The sequence below is a fragment of the Dendrobates tinctorius genome, unplaced genomic scaffold (assembly GCF_039654945.1).
Source record: "Dendrobates tinctorius isolate UK_male_01 unplaced genomic scaffold, ASM3965494v1 ptg000040l, whole genome shotgun sequence".
NCBI lineage: Eukaryota > Metazoa > Chordata > Amphibia > Anura > Dendrobatidae > Dendrobates > Dendrobates tinctorius.
In genome coordinates this window covers 5,047,575-5,070,070 of record NW_027361708.1, presented here as the reverse complement: position 1 = coordinate 5,070,070, position 22,496 = coordinate 5,047,575, and the positions used below count along the sequence as shown (strand labels likewise).

Sequence of the window (22,496 nt, the reverse complement as noted above, 5' to 3'; positions counted from 1 at the left end):
AGTCTTTAGATATGCCTCCCTCTTTCCATTTGATAAACACATGCTAAAAAGGAAGAAAGAAATGTTTAAAGTTCTGTGTTCTGTTCATCCATCCTGGTTTCCTTAAATGCTTCCTCTTCTTCCCTCTTTTTGGAATTGTTAACAATTGTGCTTTGAGAATCTCATTTTTCAAGATTTCCCATCCTTCCTGGACATTTTTGTCCTTAAGGATGTCCAGCCATTGGATCCCTCCGAATCTCTGAGTCCCTTAAAATCTGCCTTTCTGAAATTTAACCTTGAAGTTTAAGTCTTCACAGGTCTTCCTCCTCTAGTTATCTAAAATAGCACCTCCTAGGGTCCCAGCCGCTTTTGTCTCAACAGTTTCCTCTGTTTATAAGGAAACAAATATGGGCTAAATAGGGACAGAGAAATTGTGAATATTCAAGTGACCCTGTCTCAAAGTATGGAAACTAAATGCAGGTTTAATGCAAAAAGTAATTAAGAGCAAATTAGGAGAAAAACATGCACAGAAAATCAAATACAAAAAAAAAAAAAAAAAAAACCTAATATTTATTGGATATACAATAAAAAACTGCTAGATTGCAAAATAGCTTTCAAAAATGAATTTGCATGGTAGAGACAGAAACTGTGAGAAATAGGAAGCACCACAGCTACACATGATGTCACAAAGTGAGGTGAACATAATGATGCACAGTATAATGTAGCATAATGTGAGGTGGATAATGTGTTAATGAAAAAAAACACATCACTAGTGAGTAGTAACTCAAAATACCAGGGGGAACCAACACATACAGAGAATGAAATAAGGGGTAGGGCATAGTTACCTGGAAGCTGTGGTGCCACCACCCAAACATACATTTTGGCAATCAGGCCCATGTCTTTCACATTATGATACATTATACTGTGCATAATTAGGATTAACTCGCTTTTGCTTGACCTGTTAGTTTTGCCTGAGAGAGATACCCAACAAAATGTCTGGATAATTGAAATCTCCCATGACAACTGATATTTTTTGGAGAACTTGGCCATTTGATGCATAAAGCGTTCATCCATATCGTCAGCTTGCACAGGCGGCCTGTAGTAAATGCCTACAAGTGTGTCATTTCTGTTGTTCTCTCACCAAGTATCCACCGAACTCCCAGTCTCTGAAGCTTCAATCTCTGTGCAGATATACGCTTTTCTAACATACAATGCAATACCTCCTCGTTTATCAAGTCTGTTTCTTGCAAATAAGTTGTCTCCTTCTAGTCTTGTATTCCAATCATGTGTATCGTCCCACCAAGTTTCAGTGATTCCAACGACACATTTCTTTTCCTGCGTTAGTAGTTCCAATTCTCCTTCTTTGTTGCCCATGCTTTGTGCATTTGTAGGGAAACATTTTAGTTTGTGATTGGTTTCTCTTCCAATATTTTTATTAGATTTTTGTCTTTGTTCTTCCTTTCCACTTCTAATAGGAGAGTTTAATAGCATTTGCCAGGTGTATGGCTTTTTCTGGCCTTTTGTTTCCCTTCCCACATTGTTCTAGTTTAAAGCTCTCCTGATGAGAGTAGCAAGGCGACTTACAAATACATGTTTTCCAGTCTTCGTAAGGTGCACCCCATCATATACTGTAGGTAATTCACTCCGTGATCCAGAAATCCAAATCCTTGCTGATGGCACCATTGACGTAGCCAGTTGTTCACCTGCAGAATTTTATCCACCTCCTTGTTCCATGGCCATCCACTGAGAGGATGGAAGAGAAGAGCACCTGCGCTCCCAGTTATATCCACTTTACCTGAATGGGGAAGAGGAGGTTGGGGGTGGGAAAGAAACTGCCCATTCTTTTATAAATTTGTTAACCCCTTATGTAAAAGTAAAATACACGAAGCCCTCAGTACCTTTATATCAAGAAAAAGATCGCCTTTAAAGTAAGGCTGGAAATCGTCGATCTCTGTTCCAATCTTCTCCTTCACCACACCATAAAGAGGGATTCCTAACTTGTCAAGCTCAGGCTTGAGTTGGGATATCTCTGAGGCCTCCTGCAATAGAGAGAGAAAGGTGATCAGTTTTCTAAAACAAGACACTTGGGCGCCACACACGGAACCGTATGCTTCCCTAGCAGAAGCTCTGCCTTCTCATACAGGCATTGGTTAAGCAGTGCAGGTGGCAGATTAGGTTCAAGAGTTCACACCAGGATTTTAAAGAATTAACACCATTCCATTGCCTCATTTCTCATTGTAAAGAAATCTCTGACATGCCTTATTGTTTAAACAACCTCAGGAATTGAAAGAAATAATGCTTATGATCTTCAGTGACTTCTTCCACATGGCTAATTATAGAATGCTAGTGGGAAAAAAAAAAAAAAAAAAAAAAAAAAAGCTACATGCGGGTACGTCTGCACATGATTAGGTTTCATAACATCAGTCTGTAAAAGTAAAGGACAAAAGAAAAAAAAAAAAAACCCACAGTATGCTGTAAACGTGACTTTTTTCTAACTACATTTTGCCCATTTTTAGTTGATTTTTGCCCGACATATCTTCAATTTTTTTTGCAGTTTAGGCAGAAAGCACAGTATAAGTGAGAACCTAGCCTTAAGCAATGCATTTCCCCAGGAAAGGACAGTCATACATGTTTCACAGCAATAATGAATAAAGCACCTAAGTGGTGATGGGTGAATGTGCTCAGATAACATCTTATCCGAGCACGGTCTGGTGTTAATATTCAAGCACTCCCAGATGCTCGGATATTATGTTCGAGTCCCTGTGGCTGCTAGACAGCTTCAACACGTGGGGACTGCCTGTTTGTTAGGGAATTGCATGTGTTGAGGCTGTCTAACAGCTGCAGGGGCTCGGACACCATATATATGAGAACTCCCAGATGCTCGACCACCACCCGAGCGTGTTCGGATAAGATGCTCTCAGAGCACGTTCGCCCATCACTACACTTAAAGTATGCTTTAAAGCCCCCCAGTCTCACAACCTCTTGGTGTCACAATAGTGGGACCATAAGCAGGCTACAGAAAATGTCACTTGTTACCATGTACAGAATGCGGGTGCAGTACCTGATGACCATGGTTTGCATTAGCTTTTGTATGTACAATGTATATCAAGCTAACATTGCAAGTGACCAAAAGTCAGAACTGCTTACACATTTTGTGGTCTCCTGGTAAACCATTTCTCTTTAAAGCAGGGAAAGATCTTACTCTATATGGAGAGTGCTTATATTTCAGGTTGGTGACAAGCAGGCAGGTATTCACTTGATAGGTAGAATGGATGCAGAGGTGGTAGTTATGCCAGGTCTTGGTGCTCAAAAGAGACCAGGATACCAGGCAGCAAAAATAAAAAAGAACCAACTGAGCCATTACAGTTGTGTGTATTACTCCAGGTTTTCTCTGAAAGGGTGTCCGTTATAAGCCGGGCGGGGCCCATACGTCTCAGATTTGGAGTCCAAGAGGTTGGTCCCCGGTAATGTCATCTCACTAGACTGGTCTCTCCCTACATATGGTCATACGTACCTGAAATAACTAGAAAAGACGTGTGAAACCGGTCTAAGAGCTAAACATAACTAGAAAAAAAAAAAAAAAAGCTTTCTGCATGTGTTTTCTCAGAAGTCACACCACTCCTGTCCATGGGCTGTGTCTGATATTGCAGCGCCGCCTTGTTAGTGTACATAAGGCTGAGCTACACCAGACACGGCCACACACACACCAAAGAGGGGCGGATTCTGAGAGAAATCACAGTGATCGCAGATAAGAAGCCGCAGGCATGGAATCTTGTAAGACAAAGGTGAATCAATATTGAAGGTTGTGGTGCACCAGGTACGTTCACTATGGTGATCTGCAGCAGTAGATCAAACAGATATCCGTAGATCGTCTAAAGTAGACACTATACCATTCATAATAATCTGATCTCGAATACGATCCATTAGCCCCAAAGTGCACAACTCGAGCAAAATCCACTGGGTCTATGAATGTAGCAATAAATACAAAGGTCGGAAATAAGTATTGTATAGGGAGTGCTCTCCAAGGGTTAAACAATCGCATCAAAATACATGCAATAAGTGTCCCACAGAGTGGTGCAACTTCAGTGCCCATATCCTGTGCATATGAATAAAACCAAGGGTCCACACTAGCAATAAAGAGCACACTTTTAGGAACAGGAGACGGTCCTATTGGTTGTTGGGCATGTCAGGATTAATGGACAGTTTTCGAGCTCAGATTTTGAATGGTGTATAATGCTGAATGTGAACCACACAGAAGACGGCTCCTACATGAGTGCACGTATAGAACATTACAAGAATATCTGACAAAATTTTGAACCCCTCAAGTAGAATATTCAGTAAATTAGACCGGTATACTAATTACCTCTCTGCATAAAAAACAGCCAGGCCTGCGCACAGCCATGATCACTGCTCCATTCCTCTCCCACAGTTCTTTTGCTTTGAGGGTCCTTGAATCTGTAGGAGAAAAATTGCAATAATTACCATATATCAGTCTATTGTTCAGTCAGCTCTGCGCTCTCCTGGATAGACCGTATATATGAATTATACAATGGCCTTCTAAATTACAGACTTCGTATCGGCCATATATTAGATGAAATAAAGACAATGAGACAAGGATTCCTACAACCGCAGCCATCACATGTAACTTCGACAACCCATCTAACTTCATCACTCTCACAAACTGCTCAGTAGCCTCATAATAACAGACATGCCCCAAACAAGGGGAACTTTGGGGTGGGGTTAGTAGAAGTCCTTCCAGTTATGTTTCTCTCCTTGCTGTATTGTCCAGGTAGAATCTTCAAGCTATGGAAACAGCACCACCATTGTGGTCACTGCAAGCACCATCAATGAAGTGTGACCCTATACAGGGTCCAAAGGGAATGGGAAAGTTCTGCGAAATGGCACAACATGGAAAAAGATGTTCTAGGATTACAGATAATGGGGCATGTAGGCATGTACAAAAACACATGACCATGATTGCAGGGGATCCCATGTGCAGAGAGGGCACAGGAGAAGAGTTCTCACCACACATGGTAGATGTCCAACTGCAGGAGCCCAACCATGTTCACTGCTGTCAATATCTACTGCATGAGAATGGGTCTGATTTTTTATGCGCTCGTGTGACCCTAGCCTTGTTCTGAATCTTTTCCCACAGCAGTCTCCTAGCTCCCCCTGCTCTATAATATGCTGCCTGAAGACCAAATAATTCAATGCAAAAGGTTTTCTATGAGAACTGACTGAGCAATAATCCAGTTTTCAGATTCCACTTATGGTACCATAAGTTTCGTTTACCATCTGATATAGGCTTCAGATCTGTGTCTTCTAAATATTCCAAGGTAGCCTTGTCTGTGGTAGGAAGGAAGTAGTCTGTGTTGGCAAAAATTATCCCAATCACTGCCGCTCCAAGAGCTCCAACGCTGATTGACCACATTGCCATAGCGTAGATCTCAGATTCTGGCACACCCCACATCTCTGAAACAAAGATTTGTACAAACATTATATAAACCTACAATGCATAATGGTTATAGAGCAAATAATCAGGTTTCCCTGTAATATTACAGCCATATCTTCACTGGTAAGCCAGCTAATCTGGAGCTTTGTAGCGCAGCAGCCTGATCGATGGATTGCCCTGTACAAAGCCACAGACTGTGCGTGGCTCAGCAGCTGGTGCAGTCTACATCCGTATAGGCACTGAGTGATTGGTTGCAGTGGTGATGTCTGCAACGGATGGGCGATTAAAATCCCTCTAAAGCGAGCAGATTGGCTTATATTCCCAGAAAGCCCCCTTAACACTATTGTGAACAGCAAATGCAAGTACTTTGCCCATTCTAGAAAGTCTAAGAAAAAAGTTAAAAAAAAAAAATTTAGTTGCAGCACGTCTATGTTGTATAAGGCATCCGTATAGCAGCTGAAGACATTTATTTTAGGTGTCAATGTAGATTTTAGGCAGTAAACGAGCACCATTTGTGCAATTCGATGAATTGTGTGACAATACTAGAATTTTGGTTCATGTAAAATGGCTCCATGTTGCACAGTCCATGGTGGTTAGAATAGGTTTATTTCATGGGCTTTATATTGGTGTCCTGTGGTTGGAGAAAGCGGCGATTATTCCAGCATTCCTCTGTATGCAGATTACAGATAATACTGCTCCTATGCCTGCCGGCCATTAAATCTCTCAGCAGTGAGCTACTTACAGAGGAGCGCAGGGAGGACAAAGAGCACAGGTCTTTATCCCATCTGATGGGAAATAAAATACTGTAGCGGCCAAGTGAAGAGATGCCACTATAAAAAAAAAAAAAAAAAAAACCCACACAAAACTAGAAAGTTGAGGGAACTTTGACGTAATCCGTGCCGAGCTTCTCACTGTAATGCATGACATATGGCCAGCTAGATAGTGGAATCCAGGTCAGGAAAGACACATAAGGAGCTAGCAAAGAGACATGGATTAAGCATTTTACCTCCCAACTTATATTGAACCAATAGCGGCATGACAGGTGGGTTTCGTAACATATTTTCATCTATAAACACTTACAAATTTATGTAAAAAGAATCTCCAAAAACAGTTATGCAACTTTGTGAAACCATTACATAACGTCCAAAATTACAGTACTTTTGCCCTGTCCGGAAGAAAAAAACAAACAAAAAAAAAACAAAACACCCAAACCACCCACAAGACACCCTTTTCTCTCCATTTAAACTAGACTCCAGGTTTTGGAGTCCATGCTGATGGGATGTCCACGTTAGCTCTTCCGATAAGTGTCTCTCTCCACAGTCCATTTGATTTCAGACATGAATGCTCACACCATTATATTACAGCACACTGATCAGTGCTTCATGGGTCCGATAAGACACCAACTTCCTCAAAATATCAAAAGTCCTGATAAGACTCGGCTCAGGTGTAGGTACTTAGGTCATTATTGGCAGCCAGCACAGGGTCTATGCCAACAAGTCTATTGTTTCAGCCTGAATTACTCGTATAAAACCCAACGATCACTTTGCATGCACTTCCAGTTTTTTTTTTTTTTTTTTAAAAAGAAACGTAAAAGCTCTACTATCAGGAGGATCATTCCCAGTACTATGCCTCAAACTCTCCGATCATACTGGTGATCAGTTTGTGCATTAACCACAACCAGTAAGGCTCTCAAAAGAGAATGATAAACTAGATTATCTTTATATGCATTGGCCCACAGTTAAGATGTGTGATAACCTTATCCTTTAACCCCCTTCCCAACCTTGGATGTACCCAGTACATCCAGGTTAAACACTTACCGACCTTGGAGGTATGGGAACGTCATGGCTAGATTGCAGCACTGCGATCGCGTTATGTGCTTGCTGAATCTTGTCCACACAACTACGATTGGTGTTTTCAGTGTTTCCGGCAATGATTGATGCTGCAAGAGCACCGATCATTGGCTGGAGCCTAGCAACCAGAGTCACCAGGGCCAGGTACGACTGGACGAAGACGTCAATTGCACCAGCGTGCACAAACGTGATATGACCCCACAGTGACCGTCCCATGTACTCTCATTCTAGCTGCGGACGTGTACAGGGCAGTTCCTGTGTCGTTCTGTCACACTGTGCTGGGCCTGTGCCATCACATCTGCTGGTGCTGCCACTGAAAAAGAAAGACATCCCTGATCCATTTAATCCACCCCATCCCCCTCTTGCCACCAAGAGCTAAGCATTACTTGATTGCGTGATTTTTAGCACGATTCTTCCGTGCGTCTTGCGGCCGCCAAATGCTGATCAGCGACGCAAATCACTGCCAAGACGTCCGTGCTTGCTGTTTTCCAGGACTTTTGTCCCCACCTACCTTTCTCCCCTCTCAGTGCACACCACCACACCGTGCATGCGACTTACAGCCATCAAGAGCTGACACGGTGTTCGGCTCCCTGTTTTTTTTTTTTTTGTTTTGTTTTTTTTAATTTCTTGTTCTTCATATCTACTGATTTTATTTTTACTCCTTTTTGGGTTTCTAAAGCCCCCCCCCCCCCGCATCTACTTTGTAATAAATAGTACCGTTTACACAAGCCCGACACAATACAAGTATAAAGGCACCACTTACACACATCCCCAGTTTTTTGAATAAAATAAATAGTCTTACCGGTAATTCGGTTTCTAGGAACCTTCCACGACAGCCATATCGGAGGATGTCTCCCCGCCCTAATGGGGGACAGGAAATGCACAAGAGATTAAATAACCTCCCCTTCCTGCTACCACCAGTGTTTTTTCTGGACACACTAGCATGTATAGTTACCAAAGTGCAGGAATCATCCAATAAGAGTATCAGATAGGGAGGGAAATTAGTGCTGTCATGGAAGGTTCCTAGAAACCGAATTACCGGTAAGACTAATTCGATTTTCTCTAGTCACCTTCCACGACAGCCATATCGGAGGAATACCAACAACTAATTTCTTAGGGAGGAACAACAGCCTGCAGACACATCTGCCAAACGTTAAATCCCTGTTGAAAGTTAGTCTATAACGTCTGGTGAATGTATGGACAGACAACCAGGTGGCGGCTCTGCATATCTGCTCCGAAGATGCGTTCCCTCTTTCTGCCCACGATGTTGATACTGAACGGGTAGAGTGGGCTTTCAGAGATGTAGGAGGAGGAACGTTCTGTGACGAGTAGGTGAGGCTGATCGCTTGCCTGATCCAATTCGCCATTGTATTTTTTGCCGCCTTTTTGCTTTTATTCCAACAGGAAATTTGAATGAATAAATTCTAGTCAATCCTTCAATTCTGTCTGCTGGAGGTAGAAGAGAACTACTCTACGGACGTCAAGGGTGTGAAAGACTTCTTTCGTGTCGGATGGGTTTGGACAGAAGGAAGGCAATACAATGTCTTGGAACCTATGAAAGTTCGAGACTACCTTAGGCATAAAGGAGGGATCTAACCTTAGGATGATGCTATCCTCCATGATGGTCAAGTATGGCTCCTGTATTGAAAGGGCCAGTAATTCTCCTTTGCGCCTTGTGGTGGTGATTGCTACCAAAAACAGTTTTTAGTGTTAAGTTTTTCAGAGTCGTGGAAGACAGTGGCTCAAACAGTTCCCTGGTCAAGCCTTTGAGAACTAGGTTCAAGTCCCAGGGGGGGAACTGGACCACGGATTCTGGGACGAACTCTAGTTGCTGAGGTAATGAATTGCTTGACCTATCGATGGCTTGCCAGATCTTGATCATAAAATGAACTAAGAGCTGACACCTGAACCTTTAGTGTACTAGGAGTGAGCCCTAGAACTAAGCAGTCTTGAAGAAACTCTAAGATCTGTGCGATATTAGGATGGAAGGGGTCTGGGGAACACCAAGATGAGAATGTCTTACAAGCCTTCCCATAAATGGCATTTGTCACGCTCAGCCTAGAATGGCCAGTGGCCCAGTAGAGTTTGGATCACTTTCTCGGAAAGGCCTTTAGCCTTAAGAATTTCGGCTTCAGTAGCCAAGCCGCAAGGTTCATTCTGTGCGGGTCTGGGTGCAGTAGAGGGCCCTGGTGAAGGAGATTGGCCCTCTGGGGCAGAAGTATTGGGCCTTCCTGAGCCATGTTCCCATGCTCCCTAGGGCTCAGTTCCAGCTTCTCCCTGGCCACATGGGAGCCACTAGGATTGTAGCGAATTGTTCTGTCCGTATGTTCTCGCTATCATGGGAATCGGAGGGAAGGCGTAAGCCAGATCGAACCACCACGGATGGGAGAAGGCATCTACTCTCCCCACGCTCAGTCGGTGGGACTGAGGGGGGTGGAAAATTTCCACCTTCGCGTTTTGACAGCTGGCAAAAAAGGTGTACATCGGGATTTCCCCACCTTGACACCAGAGACAAATACCGTTTGGTCTAGGCTCCATTCCCCAGAATGAACGTCCTTCCTGCTGAGGAAGTTCGCCTGCTGATATGAACAGACATTTTCTCTGCCCAAAATTCTTGCAGCCACCAATTTTTTGGTTGAAGAATTTCATGCCTCCTTGATGTTGGATACTGTAGTCGCATTGTCCACGTACATGATGATTTGGACAAGGGTTTACGCTGCTTTCAATGCTTCCTCTACAGCTTTCAGTTCTCTCACATTTGAGGAGCTGGCTTTGAGGTCTGGGGGCCATACCCCCTGGAAGTGTGATGTCTCCACTATAGCATCCCAGACTCTCTGACTGGTGTCTGTGGTGATGATTTTCCGGGAGACCTGATCCCAGCTGACGCCCCGCTGGAGGTTCTGGTAGTCCAGCTACCATAGGAGAGACTCCTTCACATGATCAGGAAGAGAGGTTCTCTTGGACGGAGTATTCCGATACTTCGAACACCGGAGTACAGGCTTGAGCCCAGGAAACAGCTTGGATGCACGATGTAATCGAACCTAGGATGGACATTGAGTCTCTCAGGGTTGGTGCTCTCTGAACCTGGAGGTCCTCTGAACAAAGTCAGGTTGTCGTTCCCTGGGTAAGAAAGATGCTCGCTTTCCCGAGTCCAGGAGTATCCCTAAGAACTTCTTCCTTGACGGAAGAAGGTCTGATTTCTCCAGGTTGGGGATCCAACCCAAGAACTGTAAAATCTCCAGGGACTTTTCTACGCCCTGGTTCAGGCAAGATATGGATGGAGCCATTATTAGAAGGTTGTCTAGGTATGGGACAATGCAAATCCCCTGCTGGCAAATGAAGATCATTGCCTCTGCCATTATTTCGGTAAACACTCAAGGGGCTGATGACACCCCGAACGGCAGGACATTGAACTGGTAGTGGTTGACCTGGGGACCCTGCGAAACCGCAACCTGAGGAATTTCTTGTAGTCTGGATGAATCTGAACGTTAGAAAGCGTCCCTCAGTCTATTGTGGCCAACACACAATTTTGTCCTATGAGGGGGATTGTCAAACACATGACCCGTGATTGCGGGCTCGTCTCCCATTCTGGTCCCAGCCCAGCCTCAAGCTGCTTAGCGGCCGAAAGCTGACGACTGCAGTCACGCTCAGCCTAGAACGGCTGGTGGCCTGACTTGACCGACTCCATCTTCTGTACTTTACCACTTGGTTCAAGGGTTTTAAGTTTATTATAACCTTGCCTGAGGGTTTATAATTACGAAGACGAGAGAGTAGTGGCTTCTGCCTATCTTCTGTTGTGGAACTGAGGAGATCGTTCTTGCTTGCAGAAGTTGTGTTTATGTCTGACAGCAAGGATTTTTGGAGGTGCGCCTGCAAGGACGTCACTCTTAGGCACTGAGGGGGAGGACTCTCGAACCTCAATCTCAGTCCATCGTGAATTGAAGTTCAGACTTTCAGCTTTCATTTGAGGGTATTCACATTAAAATTGGATGAAGGGTTTAGGAGTTTCAGCTCCTTAACATGTGCCACCCTGTTTTTAAAAGGGACCAAATGTAATTGGACAATTGACTCCAAGGCTATTTCATGGACAGGTGTGGGCAATCCCTTCGTTACGTCACTCAATTAAGCAGATAAAAGGCCTGGAGTTAATTTGAGGTGTGGTGCTTGCATTTGGAAGGTTTTGCTGTGAAGGAAACATGCGGTCAAAGGAGCTCTCCATGCAGGTGAAACAAGCCAGCCTTTGGGCTCATACTCACTTGCGAGAGACTCACACGATTCTCATGCAAGTCTCTCGCATGAAAACCTGGCCCTGCTGCCAGCACTGGGACGAGTGTGTGGCTGCATAGAAACATGTAGCTGCACGCTCCAGTCCCAGTGCCAGCGGCAGTGTTAGGTTTTCATGCGAGAGACTCGCATGAGAATCGTGCGAGTCTCTTGCAAGTGAGTATGAGCCCTTAAGCTTCAAAAACAGAAAAAACCCATGCGAGAAATTGCTACAACATTAGGAGTGGCAAAATCTACAGTTTGGTACATCCTGAGAAAGAAAGCACTGGTGAACTCATCAATGCAAAAAGACCTTGGCGCCCAACGGAAGACAATAGTGGTGGATGATCGCAGAATAATCTCCAAATCTCCATGGTGAAGAGAAACCCCTTCACAACAGCCAACCAAGTGAACACCACCCTCCAGGAGGTAGATGGACCTAACTATATTAAGGCTGCCTCCCTTATTGCCTGGGGTAAGGAATGAGGAGCCAGACTGACCTAATGACCCAGGTAGGCAAGGCAGCTTAAACAAACAAAAAAAAAAACAAACAAAAAAAAAAAAAAAAAAAAAAAGCGCAGCCAAAGGCAGTTTGGCGTGAACAAGCAGCGCACGGCAGGCTGAGCGGCGTGCTCAGTCCCCCCGAGAACCAGCGCTCTGACTGTCTATGCCTGCCCCCGCCACCAGAGTGACTGCGAGAGAGCGAGGTGTCGGGCACTCCATGACTGAATACTGCGCACGTGCAGAGTAGAGAAGGCCAGATACCAGACGTATACCTGCAGCCTTCCTTGCCAGTGAACATTGACAGATCCACGTTGAACTTGGAAAGAGCTGAAGTCTTGTTTGCGTCAGCCGCACACGCTTATGGACTAGGGGCTCAGCAGAAGATACTGGAGACAGACCACTGCTGCCAGAAGACGGATCATCATTTAATAGGACCCCATCTGAGGCATAACCTGCCGGTTCTATAACCCCCCTGCAGGGATCATCTGCTGCAGAGGACACCATAAGTTCCTTCATTGGACTTGTTTACATTTGTTATCCCTATCATCCTTTAACCATTAACATTCCTGCAAGGAGTGAATACCTTGTTCTATTAAATTGTTAGTGCTCATATTGTCCCAGGTCAACATTTTCCAGGAGAGGTTCCCCAAACAGCCAAAAAGGAAAGAACACAAAAGGTGCAGAGTATGCTCAAAGACGGGAATCTGAAAGGACACAATTTACCATGGTGAAACCTGCCCTGGGAAACCTGACCTTTGCATTAAGGCTGTGTGCCCACATAGCGATTTTTAAGCGTTTTTGCCGCGATTTTCGGCACGAAAACGGTTAAAAATCGTGTACAGAAAGGCCCCCATGCATTCCTATGGCATTCCGCACATGCTGTGCTAATGCTGCGCTTATTTCCATGGCGGAATCGCATCGCGGAAAAAAAAACACAAAAAAAAAAAACGCAGCATGCTCATTCTTTTGTGCGGAATCGCAAAGAATTGCCGCGATTCCGCACCAATAGGAATGCATGAGAATCGCTTACTTCCCGCATGTGGCTATGCCCACCATGCGGGAAGTGAAGCGTCTCATGTGCGGTTGGTACCCACGGTGTGGAGGAGAGGAGACTGTCCTCCAGGCTCTGGGTACCATACCCCTGTAAAAAAAATTAAAAAAATCAGGGTATAGTTACCTTCCGGCGTCACGCGCTGCATTCCCGGCCTAAGCGTTCCCAGTAATGCTTTGCGGCACGGTCCAGTGATGACGTGGTCTCGCGAGATCGCTATAGTAACGCAAGACTACGTCATCACAGGTCTCGCAAGGCATTACTGGGAACGCTGAGGCCCGGGATGGCAGAGCGGGACGCCGGAAGGTAAATATACCCCGATTTTTTTTATTTTTTTTAGCATTTTAACATTCTATCTTTTACTATTGAGGCCGCATAGGCGGCCTCAATAGTAAAAACCTGGTCACACTTGTCAAACACTATGTTTGACGAGTGTGACAAACCTATCACTTTCCAAGCGATGCTTCAAGTCGCTTGGAAAGTGCTTGAATATCGCACACGAAAATCGCGGCAAAATCGCGATCATAATCGCGGTGAAATCGTGCGGAAAAAAACGCGCGATTTCTGGGAAGGAGTCCGATTTTTGGTGTGCGTTTTAACACGCACCGTGGGCACATAGCCTAAGGACTGCTTCAAAGAGCACTACTCTGCACATCTTACACATAAGACCACATTATAAATTCATACACCAGTAAAAACAAAAGCATTATTAATATAGCTATGCCTCTAAATACAATCCTTGACAGGTGTTGTTTCCAAAAAGAGGTTATTTGTGGGGAATTTCCACTGCGAACAGACCATTCCATCAAAGTCTGTGCTCCAAACTGTCACTCCTTTCTTTCCAAGACCTTCCGTGCAGCCAAACAGTAGTTTTCCCCCACAGATGGGGTATCAGCATACTCAGGAGAAATTGCACAAGTTTGAGACTGTTTTTTCCTGTTATGGTGTAAAACGTAGCACAACCGTGGGAAGTGGTGCACAAGTAAGTTCCCAGGCCAGTATATATAAAGATAAGACTTGGCACTCAACTTAATATGAGAATCCAAAGGTAATTTTATTGCAGTCCGTCCAAAAAAAAAAAAAAAATGACAAGATGTTTCAGTCCCATGTGGACCTTCGTCAGTCCAACTGCTAAGAAAAAGGTATATAGGGGCAAGTATGCAGAAAGTTGTTACAGCAAGCATGTAGGGCTGACAGGTACGTGTAGCTCAGGAAAGCCCTAAATAGGGTCACACTTAATATGATCATGTAATGAGGTCCTGCACCAACGCGGCGTCCACCGCTAGTTGGATGTTTATTCCTGTTACCCTTGTGAAAATAAAATTGGGGCGAAAACAAGATTTTTTTTATTTTGACTGCTCAATGTTATATATTTATGAAGCGCCTGGGTGGTGGTGGTGTTGTGGGGTGCTCATCACACATCAACAAGTTCCCCGAGGGGGTCTAATTTCCAAAATGATGTCACTCGTGGGGGGGTTGCACTGTTTAGGCACATCAGGGTCTCTCTAGATTCCAGCAAATTTTGCGTACAAAAAGACAAAATGGCGCTCCTTCCCCTCTGAGCCCTGAGACGTACTCAGGGGAAATTACCCAACAAATGTTGGAAGCCAATTTCTCAAGTTAACATTTGTGAAAATATTAATGTTCATTTTTCCTTCCACAATGCTTCAGTTCATGTGAAGCACCTGAAAGCCACTTCAAATGTGTTCCCTAAAAAAAGTGGTTTTGTAAATTTTGTTGTAAAAAATGAGAAATCACTAGTAAGCTTTTAACCCTTCTAACTTCCTAACAAAAAAATTATGTTTCAAAAAATTGTGCTGATGTAAAATAGACATGTGGGAAATGTTATTTATAACTATTTTGTGTGACATGACTGATTTAAGGGAATAAAAATTAAATTATGTAAATGTTCACCAAATTTCCGATTTCTCACAAATAAACGCCAGTCGTATCGAACAAATTTTTACCACTAACATGAAGTACAATATGTCATGAGAAAATCTCAGAATCAGTAGGATCCCTTGAAGTGTTTCTAGAGTTATTACCTCAAAGTGACTGGTCAGAATTGAAGAATTTGGCCTGGTCAGTAAGGTGAAAACAGGTTTCGGGCGTGACGAATGAGCGTTTTGCTTCTGTATAAGGTGATCGGCAGCCTGTTTTACACTGGAAGATCATCATGAAGCTTTTTTTTCCCCCTTTACAGCACTCATTCATTGATATCTTGCAGTGTGACTGCCCTTTTCCCTAACTCACAATCTTGACTTAGGAAACTGACCAACCCAAGTAAGAAGGCCAGGAGGGATGGTGGCAGGAAAAGGATGCAAAAGGAGAAAGTGCACAACAAAATTGCAAATGATGCTTACAATGCACCCCATTAGGGCATTATGTGGCCTCCTCATTGTCGAGTACTTCCTGAGGAGCAGCACAAGTGACAAAACAGAAGTTACTGTACTTAGTAAATGTGAAGCAGGGTCAGAGCATCTCCAGACCACCATGCAAATCGATCCAAGCACACAGTCTGCAGTGCACAGAATGGCCGTGGCTTCACCCCCATCAGATTTGTAGAGACGTCTGAAGGAGCTCTAAGAGCTCATTCAAAGGTCTTTGTTAAGAAAAAGAATAAAATTTTTTACATCAAGTCTTTTTTTCACCTTGTTTGCCCAGGGATTGGCAGTCCTAAAATACATAGATGAAAAAAATTGATGCAACGCAACAGTTTTTTTTTCTGCACGCATGACTTGATGAGTATGTGTCCTTCAGACTTTGAAGTGATCCGACCCTTCTGCAGCAAAACCACCATTCATACACAATTTTATCTGTAAACAGTGAACAGACCGCTGCACAAATGCCGTGGACTCCTAATAGCTGACTAGACCTCCCCACTCAAACTCCCACAATCAAATTTTAAAGGGGCTGTTAACTACTGGACAACCCTAGCGCAATCGATTAAGGACCTGAAATAAAACGCAATCTATACCCGCCTGCTGCAGCCATTCCAGCGATGTTTGCGCCGCAGTTCACGGAGGTAACAATGATTTTGTAGCCAGTGAGCGGCTGCTTGTTTTTTACGTAGCGGAAACGGATCCGTTTTTTCACACTTTGACAGTTTGCGACTGAAGTGTGAAAGAGGCCTTAGCTGCAGCCTTGACCATGTCACCACAGCAGACGTCCGCACTGACGGAAGACTGAGGAGCTCTTGGTCGGCGACTGCACATTTTAACTCAGATCCCAATTTGATAACCCTCCGGTAGTCTGGCAGGGAACAACCCCTGGTTTCTCCCAAGGGTAGGCTAACTAGACGAAAGTACGTGTCTTTCCCTAGCCATGTGCTACCCTGCAACACGATTAAGGCTTGATTTGATGAGCGTTACATTCGTACCTTTACTGACCAACCAGAAGTATTAGAATTACGAGCTGATGAAGCAGAAATGATCCCTTACCTGACAGGTTCTGCCCCTTACCACAAGATTACTCACAGGTAATGATCACCAACATCATTGATTGACAGCAGCTGCTGGCAGTCATTTAAATGCCACTGTCAATCTGCTGCAGCATTCTAATGCTGATGCAACTGCTGAATGCCTCCAGCCACAGGCAGGGGTCACCGCCGGCTTGGCAAGCCCAGCCGCGGGAGGGGAGGGGAGTCACCGCCGGCTAAGCAAGCTCAATCTGCAGGGCTTCTTAGCGAACAATGATTTAGCCTAAGTGCTGCAATATATAGTATTATCAGTCCCCTAAAAAGGACAGAACTAAAATATATGTTTCGCTTCGTCGTAGTATTCGTACTGGGAACTGTTTCCAGGTCATGTTTAAGACGCAAAACAAAACCCAAAAAGCAATGGCAGAATTCCTTTTTTTTTGCTCTTAAAAGGGGTTGTCCACTACTGGGACATACCCTTCTCAATCTGAAGGCTTGCCCCCTGAAGATAAACACCCCTGTACTCGACACTGGACCTGTTACAGCTGTGTCGGCACTCACAGTCCCAGGTGCAGTTGTGACACCTGCACCCAATCAGCTCTGGCGTAACTGGAAGGGAGGTGGGGACCGTGATGCCGGCGTTGATTGGGCGCAGGGCTCACATGTCATTACAACTACTGAAGAGCCCCCTGGGAACGCAAGTGCCGACATCAATGGAATGGTGCCAATGCAGGAGGGGAATGGAAGAGTTTATTTTCATGGGAGCAAACATTCACATCGAGAGGGGTTTGTCCTAGTAGTGGACAACAGCTTTAAAGAAATTGCCCACGATTTGGACAGACCCTTCTCACATCCCTTGCTTGGCCCTAATTAAAAAAAAAAAAAAAAAACTACCTCTTGCGCCGGCACCATTCCTGCCGTGTCGGCACTCACGTTCCTGGGGCTGTCGTGCGGTGACACGTGAGCCGGGCGTCCAATCAGCACTGGCGTCACTGACCAAACTTTTGGACAAATCGAATATCAAGAGGACGTCCGGGCTGCAGCCTCCATCTCATCTCCTCTTTATGTTCGATTTTTCCTAAGCAGTGCTGATTGAACTCCAGCGTCACACCGCACCCAGGAATGGAAGTGCCGACACCGCGGGAACCCCACCGGCACAGGAGGGGAGTATAGGCTTTGTTATTTTATTGGCACCAAACATTTAGATCATGGGGTTGTCCTTGTAGTAGACAACCCCTTTAAGTACATGGTAAAATGCAAGGGATTCAAAGCTACAACTCACCCTGCAAAAACTCAGCCCTCATACAGCTATAGGCGTGAGAAAAAAATAAAAAGGAGGGAGAAACTTGCAAACAGCAAGACAAGACACAAGGCTATGGAGGTGAGGGGTGAGACGTGGTGCTGGCGGAGGGGCCGTGGTGCTCGCACAGGTTGGGGGCAGTAATATACAGACCCCTTCTGTCAGCCACCATTCCTCTGACCCGAATATTCAGCATTACACAGCTGTCGGGCTCACCGGGCCTCTCACCGCTGATGGACAAGGGGCAGGAACAAGATTTAACATTACTAATATATATATATATCTTGTTTGTATTTGTAACCCCTTGTGGTCCAGCAGGCGATAATTTGCACATTGTATATGTCTAGTGGGATTCACGATTAGGTAGTTACCATGGTAACAATCAGCAGGGGGCAGAGAGAATCAGGGCCACTGCCATCTCCAAAACAACTTCTTTTAGGGGGAAGTTCACACGTGGCATTAACACTGCAGTCTTTCCTGTCCAGTTTACAGCTCCAGTAAAGGAAGTGCGATTTCTAAAGTCTCATTCACTCTGAGCAGTTTTTTTTTTAATCTGCAACATGTGAACGCTGAGCAATCTTCACCTATTCAAGTCAATGAGAGAAAGCAAGACACAGCACTCACTCTGCCAGCACTGGTGTTTCGGGGGCAGCACAGCCCGTGTGAGCTACAGAAGGCACATAGTGTCCTACGGGCCCTCGTCTGTCTGAGCCACCGGTACCCAGATCACACACGGGGGTCAGCAGATGGGCTAGGTGCACAGGGGAAACGCTGCGTGTGAATGAGGGCGAACATCAGAGTACATACTGGAGCTAGGAGAAAACGCACCTCTACAAGCAGAGGGGGGGAAACTAAGAGCAGAATGCAGGTCAAGTGCCGGGGAGCATAGAATGCCTCGCCCCCATGCAGCAACCACAGCACTAATTGCCTTACGATGCACCACAAATCCCAGCAAGCACAGATCTCAGTACTCACATGTAGCAGATCCCAGCGGTCCGGAGCTAGAGCACTGAGCGCAGCATAGTCCGGCCGCTCCTGTGACTCCGCAGCTTATCTGATAGAGCGTATTCAGGGGGCGTGGCCGTGACTCAGACCGAGGCTCCCGAGCGCGGCGCCCAGCTGAGCTCACAGGTAGGGCTGTGTGCCGTCTCCGCTCCTGCCGTACGCACGTGACCTGGACTGTGCGCTGCTCATGGTGTCCACATTACAGATCAATTGTCCGGGAATACACCCGATTATCGCATGGCCGTCCTCAGTGCTGACCTCTCCTCATCAATCACTGGCTGCAGCGGTTCTGGGACCTGGAAGTAAGGCTGGAGCTGGTGCAGTGTCCTACGAAGGCGGAATGGCAATCAATTCATAAACTATAAAACTAAAACTCTTTTTCTTTCTTTCTCTCTCTTGAGATTTCCTCAGAACCCTCCGCTCCCATTCCAGTGACGCACTCCGCGTAAATCTCTGACAGCGCACCATCACAACTTCTACCGGTTCCCTGCAACCCAACATCGGGGAACCGATGAGTCCCCCTGTAGCCAGGCATCTGCTTAATGCCCCATATCTGCCATGTACAGGCAGAGGAGAACCGCGATGTCTTCATATGCTTCTGCTGTGCAGTATAAAGTGGTGTGAAAAAGTGTTTGCCTCCTCCTCATTTCCTATTCTTTTGCATGTTTGTCACACTTAGGCCGGTTTCACATTTGCGCTTTATAGCGCTGCCACGGCCTGCGCACGGCTGCCGCCCCCTGCCGGCTCCCTGTCCGCCCCATCCGGTCATCGCCGCCTACTAGCGCACATGGGCGCTTGCGATCTGCACACCCTATCTTTAGCATAGGATGCGCTGGCAGGATTTTGCCGTGCGCTGCGCACTTTTGAAGGTGCGCCGTGCGCGCCAAAATGCAACATGCTGTGTTCGGCGCACACGGGCGCACCTTCAAAAGTGCGCAGCGCACGGCAAAATCCTGCTAGCGCACGGCCATCGCACGATCTGCGCACCCTATGCTAAAGATAGGGTGCGCAGATCGCAAGCGCCCACGTGCGATGACCGGATGGGGCGGGCAGGGAGTCGGCAGGGGGCGGGGCTTAGCGGTGGCCGTGCGCAGGCCGTCACAGCGCTATAAAGCGCAAATGTGAAACCGACCTTAAACGTTTCAGATCATCAAACAAATTTAAATATTAGTCAAAGATAACACCAGTAAACACAAAATGTCATGTTTAAATTAAGGTTTTTATTATTAAGGGAAAAAGAAATCCAACCCTACAGGGCTCTGTGTAAAAGTGATTGCCCCTCCTCCCCTTAAAACATAAATTAACTGTGGTTTATCACATCTTCAGGAACCTGAGTTCAATTTCCTTAGCCACATGCAGGCTTGATCTCTGCCACACCTGTTCTCAATCAAGAAATCAATTAACTAGAACCTGCCTCACAAAGTGAAGTAGACCAAAAGCTAGATATCATGCTGAGATCCAAAGAAATTCAAGAACAAATGAGAAACAAAGTAACTGAAATGTTAGGCGTCAGGTTCCTGTTACTGCACAGCGGGAATCCCGAGCCTTGCTTCTGGCGGTCTCCCATTCCTCTCCAGCCACAGAGGAGGTTGCTCAGCAGACTCGTCGGTCCCAGCGCTCTGCCCAGACTAGTTCTGTGGGTTTGGTTGCTGCTGCCACCTCTGGGCCAACTATAGCAACGCATGCTGGTCAGCAGCGAGTCTCTCCAGGGACTAAGTCCTCCTGTCAGCCCACTGAGCATGCCCGTGGAGTGATCTCCCATTGGAGATCGAAGGTCACGTGCTCAGGTCCTGCTCCTGTTCGGATTGGCCCATCCGAGAAGCCAGGAAGGTCCCGGACGCTCGCGGCTATAAAAGGTTAGCATGGCCGCTCGGCCATGCGCTAGGATAGACTGTATTTACAGACTATAAGGAGTGAGTGATGAATGCACGTATGAATGACTCTGGTGACTGACTCATTATGAAACCCCTACCCATGGTACGCATGTGTTGTGCAGCCTAGCCTGCTAGCGCCCAGGTTTAGGCGTAGGTAGGTCAGAGTCTGAGTCAGGCATTGCTCATCGTCAGTGACTCGGCACGCCTCAGTGCCCATGCTCCACACTCTATAGCCAGCGTCTATAGCGGCGCTCGTGGCTGCGACGCCGCACACTCAGTGGGCCTAGAAGGACTCTAACCATGTGTCCTTGGGGTAGAGTTCTGTGGCTGCTTGCTGTGCGCTCTTTGGCTGGGCTCTGTGAGTTAAACAGGCTCTGGCATCCACGTTCAGTGGCTGTGCAGCTCTGTGAATCAACAGAGTTCGCTCCTGTTCACATTGGGTGACGTAACCCACGTGTGACTGTTTTTACGCCGCTCTATTCTTCCGCCATTACTTAGCAGCAGTGTACCACCTCTGCACGATGGACCCCGGGCTGCGAACGCACCTACTATTATTTTAGAATTTGGTGCGTTCCGCTAGCCCTAACATGAAATTCATCAGTCTGCAAAATGTTATAAAGCCATTTCTAATGCTTTGATACTTCAACAGACTACAGTGAAAGCCATTATCCACAAATGGCAAAAACATGGCACAGTGGTGTACCTTCCCAAGAGCAGCCGGCCGACCAAAATTACCCTAAGAGTGCAGTGACGACTCATCCAAGAGGTTAAAAAAGAGCCCACAACAACATCCAATGAACTGCAGACCTCAGTTAAGGCCAGTGTTCATGACTCCACCATAAGAAAGAGACTGGGCAAGAATGGCCTGCATGCAGAGTTCCAAGACGAAAACCACTGCTTAGCAATAAGAACATAAATGCTTGTCTCAATTTTGCCCGAAAACTTCTTTATGATCCCCAAGGCGTTTGGGAGAATACTCTGTGGACTGACGAGAGAAAAGTTGAACTTTTTGGAAGGTGTATGTCCCATTACATCCGGTGTACAAGTAACACAGCATTTCAGAAATGCAAATGATACCAACAGTCAAATGTGGTGGTAGTGTGGTAGCCTCGAGCTGTTTTGCTGCTTCAACACCTGGGGAAGGCTTTCTGTGGTAAAAGGAACCATGAATTCTGCTGTCTATCAAAAAATCCTGAAGGAGAATGTCATGCTGTCTGTTCGAGACCTCAAGCTGAAGTGCACTTGGGTTATGCATCAGGACAATGCTCCAAAATACACCAGCAAGTCCACCGCTGAATGGCTTAAGAAAAGCAAAATTAAGACTTTGGAGTGGCCTAGTCAAAGTCCTGACTGTAATCCGATTGAGATGCTGCGGCATGACCTTAAAAAGGCGGTTCATGCTCGGAAACCCTCCAATGTGGCTGCATTACAACAATTCTGAAAAGTTGAGTGGGCCAAAATTCCTCCAGAGCATCGTACAAGTCTCATTGCTGTTTATCGTAAACGCTTGATTGCAGTTGTTGCTGCTAAAGGTGGCCCCACCAGTTATTAGGCTTAGGGGGCAATCACTTTTTCACACAGGGCCCTGTTGCTTTGGATTTCCCTTAATAAAGACCTTCATTTAAAAACTGCATTTTGTGATTATTTGTGCTATATTTTGTCTAATATTTAAATTTCTTTGGTGAACTGAAACATTTAAGTGTGACAAACATCCAAATGAAAGGGAAAACAGGAAAGGGCAAACACTTTTTCACACCACTGTATAGTGTAATCGATGTGGTGAATGCAACTTCAAAAGAC

At 45.6% G+C, this 22,496-nt stretch overlaps 1 protein-coding gene and 1 long non-coding RNA gene across 2 annotated transcripts in view; one reads left to right on the top strand and one right to left on the bottom strand.

Annotated features, from left to right (window-relative positions):
* Positions 1-18,939, bottom strand: part of PRXL2A (peroxiredoxin like 2A) — a 28,689-nt gene extending 9,750 nt beyond the window's left edge. The window contains exons 1-4 of the mRNA XM_073574808.1: positions 18,793-18,939; positions 5,272-5,451; positions 4,343-4,434; positions 1,878-2,018 (exon numbers count right to left, since the gene is read on the bottom strand). Coding sequence (XP_073430909.1) covers positions 1,878-2,018; positions 4,343-4,434; positions 5,272-5,449 — 411 coding nt within the window. The 5' untranslated portion in view covers positions 5,450-5,451; positions 18,793-18,939. The remainder of the gene's footprint in view (positions 1-1,877; positions 2,019-4,342; positions 4,435-5,271; positions 5,452-18,792) is intronic.
* A 51-nt stretch (positions 18,940-18,990) lies between these two features.
* Positions 18,991-19,475, top strand: LOC141088659 (uncharacterized). Its single transcript, XR_012232013.1, has 2 exons — positions 18,991-19,124; positions 19,224-19,475. It is a non-coding gene; the product is annotated as an uncharacterized lncRNA (long non-coding RNA).
* The last annotated feature ends 3,021 nt before the right edge of the window (positions 19,476-22,496 follow it).